Source organism: Callionymus lyra, chromosome 4 (assembly GCF_982586985.1).
Source record: "Callionymus lyra chromosome 4, fCalLyr1.hap1.1, whole genome shotgun sequence".
Classification (NCBI taxonomy): Eukaryota; Metazoa; Chordata; class Actinopteri; order Syngnathiformes; family Callionymidae; genus Callionymus; species Callionymus lyra.
The window spans coordinates 3,194,630-3,213,794 of NC_141821.1; the positions used below are offsets into that span (position 1 = coordinate 3,194,630).

At 42.2% G+C, this 19,165-nt stretch overlaps 1 protein-coding gene across 8 annotated transcripts in view; it reads left to right on the forward strand.

Annotated features, from left to right (window-relative positions):
• abi1a (abl interactor 1a) overlaps positions 1–19,165 on the forward strand; it is a 68,807-nt gene that overhangs the window by 47,384 nt on the left and 2,258 nt on the right. For 2 of the 8 annotated variants that reach the window (XM_087788448.1, XM_087788449.1), the window contains 7 exons: positions 1,196–1,299; positions 1,820–1,972; positions 4,849–4,949; positions 6,592–6,699; positions 11,444–11,698; positions 13,449–13,535; positions 14,718–14,903. In XM_087788448.1, the coding sequence (XP_087644574.1) occupies positions 1,196–1,299; positions 1,820–1,972; positions 4,849–4,949; positions 6,592–6,699; positions 11,444–11,698; positions 13,449–13,535; positions 14,718–14,903 (994 nt within the window). The remainder of the gene's footprint in view (positions 1–1,195; positions 1,300–1,819; positions 1,973–4,848; positions 4,950–6,591; positions 6,700–11,443; positions 11,699–13,448; positions 13,536–14,717; positions 14,904–19,165) is intronic. The other 6 variants (XM_087788451.1, XM_087788452.1, XM_087788450.1 and 3 more) reach the window with 5 other exon arrangements.

Consider the following 19,165-nt stretch of genomic DNA (forward strand, 5'->3'; position numbering starts at 1 on the left):
ATTTATCGAACCCCGCGACTCCCTGCTGCTGCTAGACGTGATCGTCGTCGCCTCCCATCCATCCCCCTGTTGTCGACCCAGACCCTCTAGTCTCTCCTGCACTTTAACACCCTCTCTGGTCCAAACTCGTTAACTTAATGACCGCTAGTTTATTAATGCGCCGCCATGATGTCGTCAATAACGTGTCGACTTGAGTGTGAGACTTTAGGCTGGAGTTGATGTTGAGAATCAAACTTTATTTTTTCTTCATCAATACACCACCCTGTGCTTGGAACATGGATGGATGCATGGAGGGATGGATGGAGGGATGGATGGATGGATGGATGAACGTATCAATGGATGGATGGAGCGATGTATGAAAGGATGGATGGATGTATCGATGGACAGATGGATGGATTCATGCATGATTGATGGATGGATGGATGGATGGATTAATGCATGATTGATGGATGGATGGATGGATGGATGGATAGACTTATGCATGGATGTATTAAGGGATGGATGTATTAATGGATGGATGGATGTATTAATGGATGGATGGATGGATGGATGTATTAATGAATGGATGGATGGATGGATGGATATATTAATGGATGGATGGATATATTAATGGATGGATGTATTAATGGATGGATGGATGGATATATTAATGGATGGATGTATTAATGGATAGATAGATGGATGTATTAATGGATGGATGGATGGATGTATTAATGGATGGATGGATATATTAATGGATGGATGGATGGATGGATGGATAGATGGATGTATTAATGGATGGATGGATGGATATATTAATGGATGGATGTATTAATGGATAGATAGATGGAGTGATGTATTAATGGATGGATGTATTAATGGATGGATGGATGGATGTATTAATGGATGGATGTATTAATGGATAGATAGATGGAGTGATGTATTAATGGATGGATGGATTAATGGATGGATTCATAAATGTATAATTTTTAATTTCATTTCTTTGTTTTATTTGTAGCCTCTTAAAGTAAAATGAAAAGTTTCTTTGTAGTAATATTTGTATGGACAAGAACATGATCACTTTATATCTATGTTTTATAAACATCATCCTTCAAAGTTTTCTGTCTCACACTCAAGTCGATGTGTCGTTAAAAACGTGTTCTTGTGACTCGTTGATGTTTTTCTTTCCCATGATTCCATGTTTTTTCTCGCCCAGCAACACGGGAACAACCAGGCCATCAGAGCCGGGACCCTGTCCAGGACCACCCCGCCCACCCAGAAGCCCCCGAGCCCCCCCATGTCAGGGCGGGGCACCCTCGGGTGAGACTTGAGTCATAGCGTGAATCGATTCATCGTGACGGGTCGTTACAGAAGTAACTTTACCACAGTTTGACTACTTACTTACAGTTGTACTACTTACTTACAGTTGTACTTGTTATTTTAGCATCAACGCTAAACTGTATTTTAACTTTTTTGCTCAGATTTGTTTCTGAACTTTTCATTTGATGATTATTATTATCAACTACATTTACATATCTTAAAGTACATGTAATTATAGTGTTATTTATTTAAAAGAAACATGTTTAACATCCAAAGATAGTGTTGCTGTTCCTGAACCGAAACATATAAACATAAAAAAATATTTCAGAGTCATTTTAGACCTAAATTTCAGTTATACTTCAAAATCTTTGTGGATCCAGATTGTTTTCAGGACAACACCAACATAGACTATGTACTAGATTATGTCAGTGAGATCTATTTGGTAAATAACGTAAAGATCTTCTGAGGATCAGTTTATAAAAAAGACATGTCGTCTCATCTAATCGATCCTCATCCGCAGGCGTAACCAATCGTACAAGACCCTGGAGCCGGTCAAACCCCCCACCGTGCCTAACGACTACATGACCAGTCCAGCTCGACTGGGCAGTCAACACGGCGGTCAACACAGCCCTGGACGCACGGCCTCGCTCAACCAGAGGCCGCGCACGCACAGGTAGACTTTCATTATGACCTTTGACCTTGAATTATTTTCCTAAACTCAGCTTAATGTATCATAAACTAATGTGTAATACCAGGTCACCTCGCGGAGTAATACCAGGTATTCCTCGTGGATTAATACTAGATAGACTCGTGGAGTAATACTAGGTCACCTCGTGGAGTAATATCAGGTAGTCTCGTGGAGTAATACCAGGTAGTCTCGTGGAGTAATACCAGGTAGCCTCGTGGAGTAATACCAGGTATTCCTCGTGGAGTAATACTAGATAGACTCGTGGAGTAATACTAGGTCACCTCGTGGAGTAATATCAGGTAGTCTCGTGGAGTAATATCAGGTAGTCTCGTGGAGTAATACCAGGTAGCCTCGTGGAGTAATACCAGGTATTCCTCGTGGATTAATACTAGATAGACTCGTGGAGTAATACTAGGTCACCTCGTGGAGTAATATCAGGTAGTCTCGTGGAGTAATACCAGGTAGACTCGTTGAGTAATACCAGGTGGACTCGTGGAGTAATACCAGGTAGACTCGTAGAGTAATACCAGGTAGACTCGGGGAGTAATAACAGGTAGACTCGTGGAGTAATGGTATGAAGCCTCGTGGAGTAATACTATGTAGCCTCGCAGAGTAAAACCAGGTAGCCCCGTGGAGTAATACCAGGTAGCCCCGTGGAGTAATACCAGGTATCCCTCGTGGAGTAAAACTAGGTAACCTCGTGGAGTAATACTAGGTATCCCTCGTGGAGTAATACTAGGTATCCCTAGTGGAGTAATACCAGGTATCCCTCGTGGAGTAATACTAGGTCGCCTCGGTGAGTAATACCAGGTATCCCTCGTGGAGTAATACTAGGTCGCCTCGCGGAGTAATACTAGGTATCCCTCGTGGAGTAATACCAGGTATCCCTCGTGGAGTAATACTAGGTATCCCTAGTGGAGTAATACCAGGTATCCCTCGTGGAGTAATACTAGGTCGCCTCGGTGAGTAATACCAGGTATCCCTCGTGGAGTAATACTAGGTCGCCTCGTGGAGTAATACTAGGTAGCATTGTGGAGTAATACCAGGTATCCCTTGTCTTGTAATACCAGGGAGCCTCGCGGAGTAATGATTATTTCTTTCACATTCACAACAGTTCCACAACATAATGTGGCCCCTGATGTAATAAATGGTCCCTGACTTACATTATGACCATATATTGTCATATTTATTAGTTTATTGACATTCATAGTAGACTGTATATAATAGGGACTGAAATACACACCAGAAGGTGAATATTAGTACTTTTTGAGTCGTCATGTTATTTGTTTGTCTGGACTGAATGTATTGAGTACTGCAGTAGCATGTACTAATGGAGTACTGCAGTAACATGTACTAATGGAGTACTGCAGTAGCATGTACTAATGGAGTACTGCAGTAGCATGTACTAATGGAGTACTGCAGTAACATGTACTAATGGAGTACCGCAGTAACATGTACTAATGGAGTACTGCAGTAGCATGTACTAATGGAGTACTGCAGTAACATGTACTAATGGAGTACTGCAGTAACATGTACTAATGGAGTACTGCAGTAACATGTACTAATGGAGTACTGCAGTAACATGTACTAATGGAGTACTGCAGTAACATGTACTAATGGAGTACTGCAGTAACATGTACTAATGGAGTACTGCAGTAACATGTACTAATGGAGTACTGCAGTAACATGTACTAATGGAGTACTGCAGTAACATGTACTAATGGAGTACTGCAGTAACATGTACTAATGGAGTACTGCAGTAACATGTACTAATGGAGTACTGCAGTAACATGTACTAATGGAGTACTGCAGTAGCAGGAGCGAGTGCAAAACTCTCATCAGAGCAGAAACGTTTCATCACAAGTGAGTTATGAGTCGTCGGCTAAATGACTGTGACTCATAAATATCTGATGTGACGTCACTTTTGACTCTTTTATCGTCACATTCTCAGAACCGTATTGTTTCTTAAGATATTCTAATATCACACATTAAATAAGTTTGCTATAGATTAAGTTGATAATATCATTCCTCAGACAAACTGTTACGTAATGAATAGATATTGAAACAATGATGGACATCAAATCTGATTTTAACATAATCTTTTCAAATTAGCTAACGCTAACGCTAACGCTAGGCTAATTAGCATTTATGGCACCAGATAAAGTGAGAAATGAATAAATAAATCGTTGCTTAAATTTGTCGTGAAACATTAACGTGAAAATACGACAATGAATGAAAGAATGTTTATCTGTTATGGAGTGTGTCCCAGCTTCTACGGGCGAGAGGCAGGGGACACCCTGGACAGAACGCCAGTCTTGAATTTAGAGTTATTGGAATTAAATGTCAAATTCTGTGTGTAAATGTTAAAAATGTCGAATAATTCAATATAAAAAAATAATGTAATATACAAATAATTGAATTAAAATATTTAAAAAAATTAATAATTTAACCTTTAAATATAAAAATAATTTGAATAAAACAATCTATAATTCATATGATGACTTCATGTAGTATTATTATTAGTACTATGGACTTGATTGACAGATGAACTAAATGGAAGGAGCTGAAGGTCTGTGGCTAGAAATCCTGAGCTTCATAGAGTCACAGAACCCAGAAGGAAACGTGACCCGAGGCCGAGGTGGATCACAGGGGCATGATGGGTAATGTGGGGGATGATGGGTAATGTGGGGGATGGAGAGATGAAAGAAGCCACAGAGGAGGATCAAGGTCTGATCCAGGAAGGGAGGATGAGGGAGGAGGGGAGGGTGAACTACGAGCTCCGGGGTCGATCAGGGGTGGGACCTTTGACCTTTGACCTTGAACATTCCTTCACGTTCTCACAAACACTCGTCGTCTCTCAGCGGCAGCAGCGGCGGCAGCAGCAGCCGAGAGAACAGCGGCAGCAGCGGCATCGGGATCCCCATCGCGGTTCCAACGCCCTCCATCCCCAACTCTGGACATGGTGAGTTCAGGACACGCTCATGACCCCCGACCTTTCTGCACCTCACCCTCGTATCACCCGCCAAAACAGGGGTGTGTATTTGAAAAAGAATGATCACGATACACGGTCAACCATACGATATATAGTGATAGTGTAGTAACAAGTATATATGTGTAGTATTGTGGAGTACTTGACTCTGGTGTTGTGATAGTGTAGTAACAAGTATATATGTGTAGTATTGTGGAGTACTTGACTCTGGTGTTGTGATAGTGTAGTAACAAGTATATATGTGTAGTATTGTCTAGTACTTGACTCTGGTGTTGTGATAGTGTAGTAACAAGTATATATGTGTAGTATTGTGGAGTACTTGACTCTGGTGTTGTGATAGTGTAGTAACAAGTATATATGTGTAGTATTGTGGAGTACTTGACTCTGGTGTTGTGATAGTGTAGTAACAAGTATATATGTGTAGTATTGTGGAGTACTTGACTCTGGTGTTGTGATAGTGTAGTAACAAGTATATATGTGTAGAATTGTCCAGTACTTGACTCTGGTGCTCTGATAGTGTAGTAACAAGTATATATGTGTAGTATTGTCCAGTACTTGACTCTGGTGTTGTGATAGTGTAGTAACAAGTATATATGTGTAGTATTGTCCAGTACTTGACTCTGGTGTTGTGATAGTGTAGTAACAAGTATATATGTGTAGTATTGTCTAGTACTTGACTCTGGTGTTGTGATAGTGTAGTAACAAGTATATATGTGTAGTATTGTCCAGTACTTGACTCTGGTGTTGTGATACTGTAGTAACAAGTATATATGTGTAGTATTGTCTAGTACTTGACTCTGGTGTTGTGATAGTGTAGTAACAAGTATATATGTGTAGTATTGTGGAGTACTTGACTCTGGTGTTGTGATACTGTAGTAACAAGTATATATGTGTAGTATTGTGGAGTACCTGACTCTGGTGTTGTGATAGTGTAGTAACAAGTATATATGTGTAGTATTGTCCAGTACTTGACTCTGGTGCTCTGATAGTGTAGTCACAAGTATATATGTGTAGTATTGTGGAGTACTTGACTCTGGTGTTGTGATAGTGTAGTAACAAGTATATATGTGTAGTATTGTCCAGTACTTGACTCTGGTGCTCTTATAGTGTAGTCACAAGTATATATGTGTAGTATTGTGGAGTACTTGACTCTGGTGTTGTGATAGTGTAGTAACAAGTATATATGTGTAGTATTGTGGAGTACTTGACTCTGGTGTTGTGATAATGTAGTAAATGTTCAGAGGACGTGGTGACTGTAAATCTAGTGGCCAGAAGTTGAATTGCAACACAAAAATGAAGTAATAACGTGAAACAAAACTACAAATTATGATAAGTATAAAAAGATAAATGAAGGTATTTATGGAGACAGTGCTTTTAAACATTATTACAGTATCATTGAAGAAAACGTGATACTCAGGCGTGTCGTTCTCAGTGAGCTCGTCTAAGAGCTGCAGCGACTTGAGGGAATCGATCCTGAAGGTAAAACAAGGTTCTGCAGCAGATCGACTCCAGCCGGTCGTCATGGCAACACGCCGTCGGGTCGACGGAGATTTAAATCTGGAGCGACTCTTGAAAATGTCTGAGCAGGATTTCTTACCTGAACCACTTCTTTCAGTCGCACCCATGTTCTCCCCCCCGGGGGCGCCTCCCCCTCCTCCCCCGCCACCGCCCCCCTTCCTCGCCGGGTTCGGCCCGCCCGCGGCCCCCCCGCCGCCAGCCCTAGGTGAGACCATGTGACCCTCGGACAGGTGGAGGTGTTGGGCTCCGACGGGTGTTTGGATCCTGCGAGCAAGAGACTTGAATATCTCCAGAATTACTATTTTAAGTTTTAACATTATCTTATAGCGAGCTAACGCTAATCCTAGCTCATGGCTAGTTAGCGTTTAGAAATAAAAACTTTCATTTTTGCATCAAGTTTTAACATTATCTTATAGCGAGCTAATGCTAGCTCATGGCTAGTTAGCGTTTAGAAATGAAAACTTTAATCTTTGCATCAAGTTTTAACATTATCTTATAGCAAGCTAATGCTAGCTCATGGCTAGTTAGCGTTTAGAAATAAAAACTTTCATTTTTGCATCAAGTTTTAACATTATCTTATAGCGAGCTAACGCTAATCCTAGCTCATGGCTAGTTAGCGTTTAGAAATAAAAACTTTCATTTTTGCATCAAGTTTTAACATTATCTTATAGCGAGCTAATGCTAGCTCATGGCTAGTTAGCGTTTAGAAATGAAAACTTTAATCTTTGCATCAAGTTTTAACATTATCTTATAGCAAGCTAATGCTAGCTCATGGCTAGTTAGTGTTTAGAAATAAAAACTTTCATTTTTGCATCAAGTTTTAACATTATCTTATATCGAGCTAATGCTAATGCTAGCTCATGGTTAGTTAGCGTTTAGAAATAAAAACTTTCATTTTTGCATCAAGTTTTAACATTATCTTATAGCGAGCTAATGCTAGCTCATGGCTAGTTAGCGTTTAGAAATGAAAACTTTAATCTTTGCATCAAGTTTTAACATTATCTTATAGCGAGCTAATGCTAGCTCATGGCTAGTTAGCGTTTAGAAATAAAAAACTTTCATTTTTGCATCAAGTTTTAACATTATCTTATATCGAGCTAATGCTAATGCTAGCTCATGGTTAGTTAGCGTTTAGAAATAAAAACTTTCATTTTTGCATCAAGTTTTAACATTATCTTATAGCGAGCTAACGCTAATGCTAGCTCATGGCTAGTTGGCGTTTAGAAATAAAAACTTTCATTTTTGCATCAAGTTTTAACATTATCTTATATCGAGCTAATGCTAATGCTAGCTCATGGCTAGTTAGCGTTTAGAAATAAAAACTTTCATTTTTGCATCAAGTTTTAACATTCTTATAGCGAGCTAACGCTAATGCTAGCTCATGGCTAGTTAGCGTTTAGAAATAAAAACTTTCATTTTTGCATCAAGTTTTAACATTATCTTATAGCGAGCTAATGCTAATGCTAGCTCATGGCTAGTTAGCGTTTAGAAATAAAAACTTTCATTTTTGCATCAAGTTTTAACATTATCTTATAGCGAGCTAACGCTAATGCTAGCTCATGGCTAGTTAGCGTTTAGAAATAAAAACTTTCATTTTTGCATCAAGTTTTAACATTATCTTATAGCGAGCTAACGCTAATGCTAGCTCATGGCTAGTTAGCGTTTAGAAATAAAAACTTTCATTTTTGCATGAAGTTTTAACATTATCTTATAGCGAGCTAACGCTAATGCTAGCTCATGGCTAGTTGGCGTTTAGAAATAACATCTTTCATTTTTGCATCAAGTTTTAACATTATCCTATAGCGAGCTAACGCTAAAGCTAGCTCATGGCTAGTTAGCCTTTGTCACGACATAACTTGTTAGAAACGATTCAATTCTTTTGCTTGCAGTAATACTTTATATTTCGTGGTGGTGGTGTTTTTTCCTCTTTTTGTTTTGGAGGTAAGTGAGAATCACTGAAGGAGCTAAAAATTCCCTCGTTCTTTATTGTCCTTCTTTCACTTCTTTGAATCAAGAGTTTGTTTAAAAAACATGAATTACTGTGAAATCTCTAATGATCATTTTTATGGTAACAAACTGTTCAATTTGTTATTATTTTTTATTATGTGTTTATAACAAATATATGCAATGAAACGTCATATTTTCTTGTGGAGTTTTTTCTCGTTGTTTTTGAGTGAGGTTTACTGAAAGAAGTACAAATATCTCGTATCAACATGTTTTTCTTTAGTCATCGATTTATTAAAAATATTAATATTTATGAAAGAAAGTATAATTTTTATTGTAACTGATTTATTTTTGTACTGTAAGACTTTTTTTAAGCTTGAAAAAAGTCAAAATATAAATTAAAATGATTTTTAATTGAATAAAAAAAGGAGAAAATTAAAAATATACAGAATTTTCTTTTGTTTTGATTTAAATCCAAATAATGCAGTGAAACTCATCACGTGTTTAAGTCTCTGACCCGGTCGGGTCGTCATGAAAGAACCAACCAGAACACGTCGGTGTGTCTTCTGTGTATGATGGTGTGTGTTTATTGTGCGTTTATTGTGTGTTTATTGTGTGTTTATTGTGTATCCTTCATCTCTCATTGATCCATAAACGCCGTCGGCTTCATTTAACTCGTCTTTATGAACCACATCGAACCCAAACGTCAACTTGATAATTGTTTTGCTCGTTCACGCTTCGACCCGTTTAGTTTGATCGATGTGACCCACAATGTTGTGTAGTCGGTAGAAACACGCACACACGCACACACACACAGTTCTGATGCTGCTTCATGTTGTGTGTTCTCTCCTCTGGATCTCCAGCTTCCTCAGGTTCCGCCCAGTTCTGTGAGAATCTCCCCCGAGACGATTATTTTAAACAACAGGAAATAGTTGAGTTTGAGAAAAGATGCTTCGAGATTGAGCCTCTTTTACTCCTAGCTTGAGGCTAATTAGCTTGTATTACAACATTAATATACATTAATAATATATTATATACATAGATTACTATCAGGCCTTGTGGAGAAAAACAAGGGAGCCTCTTGGAGTAATACCAAGTACCCTAGTGGAGTAATACCAGGTAGCCTCTTGGAGTAATAGCAGGTAGCCTCTTGGAGTAATAGCAGGTAGCCTCTTGGAGTAATAGCAGGTAGCCTCTTGGAGTAATAGCAGGTAGCCTCTTGGAGTAATAGCAGGTAGCCTCTTGGAGTAATAGCAGGTAGCCTCCTGGAGTAATAGCAGGTAGCCTCTAGGAGAAATACCTGGTAGCCCATCGGAGTAATACCAGGTAGCCTCGTGGAGTAATACCAGGTAGCCTCGTGGAGTAATAACAGGTAGCCTCTTGGAGAAATACCAGGTAGCCTCCTAGCGTAATACCAGGTAGCCTCTTGGAGAAGTACCAGATAGCCTCGTGGAGTAATACCAGGTAGCCTCTTGGAGTAATAGCAGGTAGCCTCTTGGAGTAATAGCAGGTAGCATGTGGATTAATAGCAGGTAGCCTCGTGGAGTAATACCAGGTAGCCTAGTGGAGAAATACCAGGTAGCCTCCTGGAGTAATACCAGGTAGCCTCTTGGAGAAATACCAGATAGCCTCTTGGAGAAATACCAGATAGCCTACTGGAGTAATAGCAGAAAGCCTCTTGCAGTAATACCAGGTAGCCTCTTGGAGAAATACCAGGTAGCCTCGTGGAGAAATACCAGGTAGCCTCATGGAGAAATACCAGGTAGCCTACTGGAGTAATAGCAGAAAGCCTCTTGCAGTAATACCAGGTAGCCTCTTGGAGTAATACCAGATAGCCTTGTGGAGTAATAGCAGGTAGCCTCTTGCAGTAATACCAGGTAGCCTCGTGGAGAAATACCAGATAGCCTCTTGGAGTAATACCAGGTAGCCTCTTGCAGTAATACCAGGTAGCCTCCTGGAGTAATACCAGGTAGCCTCGTGGAGAAATACCAGGTAGCCTCGTGGAGAAATACCAGGTAGCCTCGTGGAGAAATACCAGGTAGCCTCATGGAGAAATACCAGGTAGCCTACTGGAGTAATAGCAGAAAGCCTCTTGCAGTAATACCAGGTAGCCTCTTGGAGTAATACCAGATAGCCTTGTGGAGTAATAGCAGGTAGCCTCTTGCAGTAATACCAGGTAGCCTCGTGGAGAAATACCAGATAGCCTCTTGGAGTAATACCAGGTAGCCTCTTGCAGTAATACCAGGTAGCCTCCTGGAGTAATACCAGGTAGCCTCGTGGAGAAATACCAGGTAGCCTCGTGGAGAAATACCAGGTGGCCTCGTGGAGAAATACCAGATGGCCTCGTGGAGTAATAGCAGAAAGCCTGTTGAAGTAATACCAGTTAGCCTCTTGGAATAATACCTTGTACTCTCTTGGAGAAATACCAGGTAGCCTCCTGGAGTAATACCAGGTAGCCTCTTGGATTAATACCAGATAGCCTCTTGGAGAAATACCAGATAGCCCCTTGGAGTAATAACAGGTAGCCTCGTGGATTAATAGCAGGTAGCCTCGTGGAGTAATACCAGGTAGCCTCTTGAAGAAATACCAGGTAGCCTCTTTGAGTAATACCAGGTAGCCTCGTGGAGTAATATGAACCATGTGAAACGTCACTACAGTAACAGTTATTGGATTTTCTTTTTTTTATTTAGTTTAGGAATATACTTGTACTTGTACTTTTTACAGTTCTATTCATGATACGGAGACGTAATATTTCTTCATGTTTCAGTATCTGCTGCTTGTCAGTCGTTGCCACAGTTTCTTTCTCTGAAACTTAATCACTCCATCGAAGTGTCTCTTTTCATTCTTCTCACGAGCGCCGCCGACACTTCCTGTCAATTAACGTCCGCTGACTGAGCTCTTCCTGTTTTCCTCCTTCAGTGTTCCAGGGTCTTTGTGTTTCTTCTAATCACCTCCTCTTTCTCCTCTTCCCTTTCTTCCCTCTCTCCTCCTCCGGGTGTTTCCAGCTGTCGCTCCCGGGCCTGGACTGGGTCCTGCTCCGATGTCCCAGTTTGGAACCATCTCGCGGCAGATCTCGCGGCACAACCCGTCCAACTCCTCGGTGTCCATGGTGTCGGCCACCGGCACCTACCGTCGAGCGCCTTCGGTCACCTCGCAGCTGTCCTTGCAGCAGCAGCAGCAGCAGCTTCAGCAGCAACATCTGCAGCAGCAACATCTGCCGCACATTAACGGAGGATCTCCAGGCTACACTCAGAACTCAAGTAAGACCTTCAGAGTATTGAAGTCCAGCTTAGTTAGTGTTGATCAGTGATACACAACTAATGTATGTGAGGTAACAACTAGTGTGTTGAATCTGATACTCTACGTATCACGATACTATATACTGTGATAGTGTAGTAACAAGTATAAATGTGTAGTATTGTCCAGCACTTGACTCTGGTGTTGTGGTAGTGTAGTAACAAGTATAAATGTGTAGTATTGTCAACTACTTGACTCTGGTGTTGTGGTAGTGTAGTAACAAGTATATATGTGTAGTATTGTCCAGTACTTGACTCTAGTTTTGTGATAGTGTAGTAACAAGTATATATGTGTAGTATTGTCCAGTACTTGACTTTGGTGTTGTGATAGTGTAGTAACAAGTATATATGTGTAGTATTGTCCAGTACTTCAGCATCAACAGTCTCTTTCTGACGACGTACTTTATCTGCTGGATTTATTTTAGAAACTAATTTGAAACAACAAGATGAAGAAACTCTTCTTCTACACGTTAATGTTTGTACTTGACGTCAACTTCCTGCTTCTGAGGAAGACACGACCTCTGAACTCCTGAGGAATGTCACGATACTATATTTGTGTAGCTGTTGTTGTTTGTGTAGCTGTTGTTGCTTGTGGAGCTATTGTTGTTTGTGTAGCTGTTGTTGTTTGTGTAGCTGTTGTTGTTTGTGTAGCTTTTGTTGTTTGTGTAGCTGCTGTCGTTTGTGTAGCTGCTGTTGTTTGTGTAGCTGTTGTTGTTTGTGTAGCTGCTGTTGTTTGTGTAGCTGTTGTAGTTTGTGTAGATGTTGTTGTTTGTGTAGCTGTTGTCGTTTGTGTAGATGTTGTCGTTTGTGTAGATGTTGCTGTTTGTGTAGATGTTGTTTGTGTATATGTTGTTGTTTGTGTAGCTGCTGTCGTTTGTGTAGATGTTGTCGTTTGTGTAGCTGTTGTCGTTTGTGTAGCTGTTGTCGTTTGTGTAGCTGCTGTTGTTTGTGTAGCTGTTGTCGTTTGTGTAGATGTTGTTGTTTGTGTAACTGTTGTCGTTTGTGTAGATGTTGTTGTTTGTGTAACTGTTGTCGTTTGTGTAGATGTTGTTGTTTGTGTAGATGTTGTTGTTTGTGTAGCTGTTGTTGTTATCAAAGTTCATCATCAGTTAAATCTTCAAATAATCGAATAAGAAAAACTCGAGTCACTATTGAGTAGATTTAAGTAGACAGCGCCCCCTGTCGGTCAGAAGTAGTAGTTTCTAGATTTCCGCTCTTCACATGAGGTTCTGTTGTTAGTGTGACGTCATCATAACCAGAACGTTGCTGGTTCTATTCCTCCTTCAGTCAACCTTTTTAAAATTCGTAGCTTTTTAAATTCAATTCTAAAACTCAAAATAATGTATTTAAAAAATGGGTTTTTGAATCATCGGAATTTGAAACTGGACACATTACATTCTTTTAATAGATTTTTAAATGATCTAAATTTGAATATTCAATTATTTAAAACATCGACCTTTGAATATAAAAATGATTGAATTCAGTTATTTTTATTTCATTTAAAAAACAATCTTTCAATAAAACAACATTTGAAATAAAAAACATGAATTTTCTTCTGTAGTTCAGACGTAACTTTTTCAGTCTGTTGGCTTCATTAATGATGGATCAGTAACTCTTTCACTTCCTGTCCTTCACCTGTCCTTCACCTGTCCTTCATCTGTCCTTCATCTCCGTCGTTCCTGTCGTTCCTGTCGTTCTTCCTCTCCTCCCTCAGTGTCTGTCGCTCCTCCTCCCCCCCCCATGCCTCAGCTGACTCCACAGATCCCTCTGACTGGCTTCGTGGCCAGGATGCAGGAGAGCAGTAAGTCCAGCAGATCCTCCTCCTAGATCCTCTCCCAGCATGCACCTCTCCTGCCCTCCAGCAGGGCGGCAGTGAAGAGTCGCTCGTGAAGAATTTATTTGAGTGTGAAATGTTTTTCTCTGCATGTTTGTTGACGATGTATCAGAGTTTTTAACTTGTTTAATGCGACGAACACGTGAACTTCAGGAGAACATGATGTGAGGTTTGAGTAGAATAGACGTTCAAAACAGTAGGTTAGAGAGCAGAGAGTGACACCTACTGGACTCTAATAATAATGACACCGTTTCATGAAGCTGCATCGACGCATCACTACCATCTAGTGGACTCTGAAGATAATGACACTGTTTCATGAAGCTTCATCAACACATCACTACCATCTAGTGGACTCTGAAGATAATGACACTGTTTCATGAAGCTTCATCGACACATCACTACCATCTAGTGGACTCTGAAGATAATGACACTGTTTCATGAAGCTTCATCGACACATCACTACCATCTAGTGGACTCTGAAGATAATGACACTGTTTCATGAAGCTTCATCGACACATCACTACCATCTAGTGGACTCTGAAGATAATGACACTGTTTCATGAAGCTTCATCGACACATCACTACCATCTAGTGGACTCTGAAGATAATGACACTGTTTCATGAAGCTTCATCGACACATCACTACCATCTAGTGGACTCTGAAGATAATGACACCGTTTCATGAAGCTTCATCAACACATCACTACCATCTAGTGGACTCTGAAGATAATGACACTGTTTCATGAAGCTTCATCAACACATCACTACCATCTAGTGGACTCTGAAGATAATGACACTGTTTCATGAAGCTTCATCAACACATCACTCTCTCGTGATAAATGTCTCCCCCTGCTGGTGGACATGAAGGTTGTGTTCAAAAAAGAAAGAAGGAAGAAAAATGTTGATTGAAACTTGTTTTTTTCGTTTCTTTTGTTGAGTTGTTTTTATTAATTTGTCTTTTGTGAAAAGGTTTTTATAAATAATATTTATCGCGGTGTTTCCGAATGTTTACAGTTGTTTCTTCTGCTCGACTAACTTCTCTCAGCAAACTCGCATGTTTCCTCCTCATTAACCGCATGACTCGGCCGCCGTCGCTCCATCCTTTCGTTCGCCGCCGTCTCTCAACTTCCTCCCTCTGTGTCCCGACAGTCGCCGAGACCCCGACTCCGCCCCCGCCGCCTCCCCCGGATGACTTGGCCATGTTCGACGAGTCCCCCCCTCCGCCGCCGCCGCCCCCCGTGGACTACGAGGAGGAGGACGCCGCCGTGGTCCACTACAACGACCCGTATGCTGACGGAGACCCTCAGTGGGCCCCCAAGGTCTACATGGAGAAAGGTAAGAATGCAGACGTGATCGATGACTGGTGTAATGAAAGGAGGTTAATATATGGTTAAAGTCAGTGAGTTGATTAAGAAGGGTTGTGGACGAGAAAGAAGGGTTGTGGTCGAGAAAGAAGGGTTGTGGTCGAGAAAGAAGGGTTGTGGACGAGAAAGTAGGGTTGTGGACGAGAAAGAAGGGTTGTGGTCGAGAAAGAAGGGTTGTGAACGAGAAAGAAGGGTTGTGGACGAGAAAGAAGGGTTGTGGACGAGAAAGAAGGGTTGTGGTCGAGAAAGAAGGGTTGTGGACGAGAAAGAAGGGTTGTGGACGAGAAAGAAGGGTTGTGGTCGAGAAAGAAGGGTTGTGGTCGAGAAAGAAGGGTTGTGGACGAGAAAGAAGGGTTGTGGTCGAGAAAGAAGGGTTGTGGACGAGAAAGAAGGGATGTGAACGAGAAAGAAGGGTTGTGGACGAGAAAGAAGGGTTGTGGTCGAGAAAGAAGGGTTGTGGACGAGAAAGAAGGGTTGTGGTCGAGAAAGAAGGGATGTGAACGAGAAAGAAGGGTTGTGGACGAGAAAGAAGGGTTGTGGACGAGAAAGAAGGGTTGTGGTCGAGAAAGAAGGGTTGTGGACGAGAAAGAAGGGTTGTGGACGAGAAAGAAGGGTTATGAACGAGAAAGAAGGGTTGTGGTCGAGAAAGAAGGGTTGTGGTCGAGAAAGAAGGATTGTGGACGAGAAAGAAGGGTTATGAACGAGAAAGAAGGGTTGTGGTCGAGAAAGAAGGGTTGTGGTCGAGAAAGAAGGGGTGTGGACGAGAAAGAAGGGTTATGAACGAGAAAGAAGGGTTGTGGACGAGAAAGAAGGGTTATGAACGAGAAAGAAGGGTTGTGGACGAGAAAGAAGGGTTATGAACGAGAAAGAAGGGTTGTGGACGAGAAAGAAGGGTTATGAACGAGAAAGAAGGGTTGTGGACGAGAAAGAAGGGGTGTGGACGAGAAAGAAGGGTTATGAACGAGAAAGAAGGGTTGTGGACGAGAAAGAAGGGTTATGAACGAGAAAGAAGGGTTATGAACGAGACAGAAGGGTTATGAACGAGACAGAAGGGTTGTGATCGAGAAAGAAGGGTTGTGGACGAGAAAGAAGGGGTGTGGACGAGAAAGAAGGGTTATGAACGAGAAAGAAGGGTTGTGGACGGGAAAGAAGGGTTATGAACGAGACAGAAGGGTTGTGATCGAGAAAGAAGGGTTGTGGACGAGAAAGAAGGGTTGTGGTCGAGAAAGAAGGGTTGTGGACGAGAAAGAAGGGTTGTGGACGAGAAAGAAGGGTTGTGATCGAGAAAGAAGAGTTGTGGAGAAAGAAGGGTTGTGGACGAGAAAGAAGGGTTGTGGTCGAGAAAGAAGGGTTGTTGTCGAGAAAGAAGGGTTGTGGTCGAGAAAGAAGGGTTGTGGACGAGAAAGAAGGGTTGTGGTCGAGAAAGAAGGGTTGTGGTCGAGAAAGAAGGGTTGTGGTCGAGAAAGAAGGGTTGTGGACGAGAAAGAAGGGTTGTGGTCGAGAAAGAAGGGTTGTGGTCGAGAAAGAAGGGTTGTGGTCGAGAAAGAAGGGTTGTGGACGAGAAAGAAGGGTTGTGGTCGAGAAAGAAGGGTTGTGGACGAGAAAGAAGGGTTGTGGTCGAGAAAGAAGGGTTGTGGTCGAGAAAGAAGGGTTGTGGACGAGAAAGAAGGGTTATGAACGAGAAAGAAGGGTTGTGGTCGAGAAAGAAGGGTTGTGGACGAGAAAGAAGGGTTGTGGTCGAGAAAGAAGGGTTGTGGACGAGAAAGAAGGGTTATGAACGAGAAAGAAGGGTTGTGGTCGAGAAAGAAGGGTTGTGGTCGAGAAAGAAGGGGTGTGGACGAGAAAGAAGGGTTATGAACGAGAAAGAAGGGTTGTGGACGAGAAAGAAGTGTTATGAACGAGAAAGAAGGGTTGTGGACGAGAAAGAAGGGTTATGAACGAGAAAGAAGGGTTGTGGACGAGAAAGAAGGGGTGTGGACGAGAAAGAAGGGTTATGGACGAGAAAGAAGGGTTGTGGACGAGAAAGAAGGGTTATGAACGAGAAAGAAGGGTTATGAACGAGACAGGGTTATGAACGAGACAGAAGGGTTGTGATCGAGAAAGAAGGGTTGTGGACGAGAAAGAAGGGGTGTGGACGAGAAAGAAGGGTTATGAACGAGAAAGAAGGGTTGTGGACGGGAAAGAAGGGTTATGAACGAGACAGAAGGGTTGTGATCGAGAAAGAAGGGTTGTGGACGAGAAAGAAGGGTTGTGGTCGAGAAAGAAGGGTTGTGGACGAGAAAGAAGGGTTGTGGACGAGAAAGAAGGGTTGTGATCGAGAAAGAAGAGTTGTGGAGAAAGAAGGGTTGTGGACGAGAAAGAAGGGTTGTGGTCGAGAAAGAAGGGTTGTTGTCGAGAAAGAAGGGTTGTGGTCGAGAAAGAAGGGTTGTGGTCGAGAAAGAAGGGGTGTGGACGAGAAAGAAGGGTTGTGGACGAGAAAGAAGGGTTGTGGTCGAGAAAGAAGGGTTGTGGAGAAAGAAGAGTTGTGGAGAAAGAAGAGTTGTGGAGAAAGAAGGGTTGTGGACGAGAAAGAAGAGTTGTGGAGAAAGAAGGGTTGTGGACGAGAAAGAAGGGTTGTGGTCGAGAAAGAAGGGTTGTGGTCGAGAAAGAAGGGTTGTGGTCGAGAAAGAAGGGTTGTGGTCGAGAAAGAAGGGGTGTGGACGAGAAAGAAGGGTTGTGGACGAGAAAGAAGGGTTGTGGTCGAGAAAGAAGGGCTGTGGACGAGAAAGAAGGGTTGTGGTCGAGAAAGAAGAGTTGTGGAGAAAGAAGAGTTGTGGAGAAAGAAGGGTTGTGGACGAGAAAGAAGGGTTGTGGTCGAGAAAGAAGGGCTGTGGACGAGAAAGAAGGGTTGTGGTCGAGAAAGAAGGGTTGTGGTCGAGAAAGAAGAGTTGTGGAGAAAGAAGGGTTGTGGACGAGAAAGAAGGGTTGTGGTCGAGAAAGAAGGGTTGTGGTCGAGAAAGAAGGGTTGTGGTCGAGAAAGAAGGGTTGTGGTCGAGAAAGAAGGGTTGTGGTCGAGAAAGAAGGGATGTGGACGAGAAAGAAGGGTTATGAACGAGAAAGAAGGGTTGTGGACGAGAAAGAAGGGTTGTGGTCGAGAAAGAAGGGTTGTGGACGAGAAAGAAGGGTTATGAACTAGAAAGAAGGGTTGTGGTCGAGAAAGAAGGGTTATGAACGAGAAAGAAGGGTTGTGGACGAGAAAGAAGGGTTGTGGACGAGAAAGAAGGGTTGTGGTCGAGAAAGAAGGGTTGTGGTCGAGAAAGAAGGGTTGTGGTCGAGAAAGAAGGGATGTGGACGAGAAAGAAGGGTTGTGGTCGAGAAAGAAGGGTTGTGGACGAGAAAGAAGGGTTATGAACGAGAAAGAAGGGTTATGAACGAGAAAGAAGGGTTATGAACGAGAAAGAAGGGTTGTGGACGAGAAAGAAGGGTTGTGGACGAGAAAGAAGGGTTGTGGACGAGAAAGAAGGGTTGTGGACGAGAAAGAAGGGTTGTGGACGAGAAAGAAGGGTTGTGGACGAGAAAGAAGGGTTGTGGTCGAGAAAGAAGGGTTGTGAACGAGAAAGAAGGGTTGTGGTCGAGAAAGAAGGGTTGTGGACGAGAAAGAAGGGTTGTGGTCGAGAAAGAAGGGTTGTGAACGAGAAAGAAGGGTTGTGGTCGAGAAAGAAGGGTTGTGGACGAGAAAGAAGGGTTGTGGACGAGAAAGAAGGGTTGTGAACGAGAAAGAAGGGTTGTGGTCGAGAAAGAAGGGTTGTGGACGAGAAAGAAGGGTTGTGGTCGAGAAAGAAGGGTTGTGGTCGAGAAAGAAGGGTTGTGGACGAGAAAGAAGGGTTGTGGTCGAGAAAGAAGGGTTGTGGACGAGAAAGAAGGGTTGTGGTCGAGAAAGAAGGGTTGTGGTCGAGAAAGAAGGGTTGTGGACGAGAAAGAAGGGTTGTGGACGAGAAAGAAGGGTTGTGAACGAGAAAGAAGGGTTGTGGTCGAGAAAGAAGGGTTGTGGACGAGAAAGAAGGGTTGTGGTCGAGAAAGAAGGGTTGTGGTTGAGAAAGAAGGGTTGTGGACGAGAAAGAAGGGTTGTGGACGAGAAAGAAGGGTTGTGGACGAGAAAGAAGGGTTGTGGACGAGAACAAATGAAAGAGAAAGAAAGGTAAACAGGAAGGAAAGTATAGATGAGATTAAAATAGGATGACAATAAAAGAAGAA